The sequence below is a fragment of the Otolemur garnettii genome, unplaced genomic scaffold (genome assembly GCF_000181295.1).
Source record: "Otolemur garnettii isolate 467f Iridium unplaced genomic scaffold, OtoGar3 scaffold00116, whole genome shotgun sequence".
In the NCBI taxonomy this organism is placed as follows: domain Eukaryota; kingdom Metazoa; phylum Chordata; class Mammalia; order Primates; family Galagidae; genus Otolemur; species Otolemur garnettii.
In genome coordinates, this window is record NW_003852511.1 from 5653291 (window position 1) to 5655914 (window position 2624).

Here is a 2624-nt window from a genome sequence, read left to right on the forward strand (position 1 = left end):
TCACAGCTCACAGCAACCTCAAACTCTTGGGTTTAAGCAATTCTCTTACCTCAGCCTCCTAAGTAGCTGGGACTACAGGTGCCCGCCACAGCACCGGGCTATTTTTTGGTTGTAGTTGTTATTGTTGTTTGACAGGCCCGGGCTGGATTTGAACCCACCAGCTCTGGTGTATGTGGCTGGCACCCTAGCTGCTGAGCTACAGGTGCTGAGCCAGTACTGGGTTTAAAAATATATATATACATATATATGTGTGTGTGTGTGTGTATAAATACATGTAAAATATATACATATATATTTTAATTTGAGAGGGAGTTTCCCTCTGTTGCCCTGGGTAGAGTAACATGGTGTTATCATAGCTCACAGCAACCTCAAACTTTTGGGCTCAAGTGATCCTCTTGCCTCAGCTTCCCAAATAGCCGGGACTATAGGCACCTGCCACAATGCCTGGCTAATTGTTCTATTTTTAGTAGAGATGGGGTCTTGCTCTTGTTGAGTTGGTCTCAGACTCCTGAACTTAGGCCATCCATCCACCTTGGCCTCCCAGAGTGCTAGGATGGCAGACTTGAGCCACTGTCTGGCCTGGAACTCTTTTTTTTTTTTTCTCTCTCTTTTATCTTTTTTCTTAAGCTTCCTCTTGGTCATACTTGTATTTTAATTATTATTATTGTATGTTTTAGAGACAGAGTCTTGTTTTGTCTCCTAGGCTGGAGTGCAGTGGCACAATTAACCTTGAATCCCTGGGTTCAAGCAATTGTCTCACCTCAGGCTCCTGAGTAACTAGGACTATAGGCACACGCCTATGCCTGGCCTAAGTTTTAAATTTTTGACAAGGCCTCACAATGTTGCCTAGGTTGATCTGAAACTCCTAGTCTCAAGCAAGCCTCCCACAGTCCTGGGATTATAGGTGTGAGCTACTGTACCTGGCTGCACTCTTTGCACTCAAAATGATTGTGATACAACTGTTATAGGATCAGTTGTAGACTTACTACCTATACTTGAAAGCTGCCTTTGACAGGGCAAAATTCTGTTGTTTTAGATTTCTAGTAGTTTTTTTTTTTCAAAAAGTTTTTTTTCCATGGGGAGTGGGTGTTGTCTTATGAATATAAATTGTGACAGAGTAAGGCAAGAATTATTTTATTATCCCTTTTAGGATGTGACCCTTGACCTAGTGGAATTAACTTTTAAGGATCAGTATATTGGCCGTGGGGATATGTGGCGACTAAAGAAAAGTTTGGTAGGTGTGATTTTTTTTAAAAGTTTGTTATTATTTCCATTATGTGATTAACCCCTGTTTATCATAGATATTTAGAAGAGCTAGAAGGGAGAAGAGTATAAAATCATTTTCATTTCTAGCATCTATAGATAATTATTGTTAAGTATCCTGTGGGTTCTTCTTTTTTCTCTTCATAACTTTTTTCAGCTTTGTTTATTTATTGTTACAGAGGTTTACTCTACATTTTAAGTTTAAATGGGAAATTATACTATATTTTACATTTAAATGGTACTTTAGTTTTCATTTTTCTTTTTTTTCTTGAGACATAGTGTCACTACATCTCCCTTGGTAGAGTGCCGTGGCATCTCAGCTCATAGCAACCTCCAACTCTTGGGCTTAAGTGATTCTCTTGCCTTAGCCTCCCAAGTAGCTGGGACTACAAGTGGCCACCATAATGCCTGGCTATTTTTCTGTTGCAGTTGTCATTGTTGCTTAGCTGGCCCAGGCTGGGTTTGAACCCACTAGCCTGGGTGTATGTGGCTGGCACCGTAACTACTGTGCTCCAGGTGTTGAGCCAGGCACTTTAGTTTTCAGATTTTTCACTTGATCTCATTTGTTTTTCACATCTTCTTCTGGAAAGGTATTTATTGTTACTAATTTATAGGCTAGATAGCTAGCAAGCTGTTGACACTTGGCAAGAACCTGGATCTTGTGGTTTCTAGGTCAGACTGCTTTTTGCTTCCCATTTTCCTTATTTATTTATTTATCTGGACAGAATCTCACTTTGTCACCCTGGGTAGAGGGCCGTGGCATAATAGCTCACAGCAACCTCAGACTCTTGGGCTCAAGCAATCCTCTCGCCTCAGATTCCCAGGCAGCTAGGACTACAGGTGACCATCACAATACTTGGCTATTTTTAGAGATGGGGTCTCACTCTTGCTCAGGCTGGTCTTTTTTTTTTTTTTTTTCTTAAAGACAGAGTTTTACTTTGTTGCCCTCAGTAGAGAGTTGTGGTGTCATAGCTCACAGCAATCTTAGACTCTTGAGCGCAAGTAATTCTTTTGCCTGAGCTTCCCAGGTATCTGGGACTACAGGCGCCCGCCACAACATTCAGCTGTTTTTAGTTATGGGGTCTCGATCTGGCTCAGGCTGGTCTCAAACCTGTGAGCTTAGGCAGTCCACCCGCCTTGGGCTCCCAGAGTGTTAGGATTACAGGCATGAGCCACTGAGGCCAGCCCCATAGTTATTTATTTATTTATTTATTTATTTATTTATTTATTTTTTGAGACAGAGCCTCAAGCTATCCCCCTGGGTAGAGTACCGTGGCATTACAGCTCACAGCAACCTCCAACTCCTGGGCTCAAGTGAGTCTCCTGCCTCCGCCTCCCCAGTAGCTGGGACCACAGGCGCC

At 42.2% G+C, this 2624-nt stretch overlaps 1 protein-coding gene across 1 annotated transcript in view; it reads left to right on the forward strand.

The window, feature by feature from the left end:
* The window catches only part of DEPDC5 (DEP domain containing 5), a 150109-nt gene that overhangs the window by 10783 nt on the left and 136702 nt on the right, over window positions 1–2624 (forward strand). The window contains exon 6 of the mRNA XM_023517676.1: window positions 1151–1234. Coding sequence (XP_023373444.1) covers window positions 1151–1234 — 84 coding nt within the window. The remainder of the gene's footprint in view (window positions 1–1150; window positions 1235–2624) is intronic.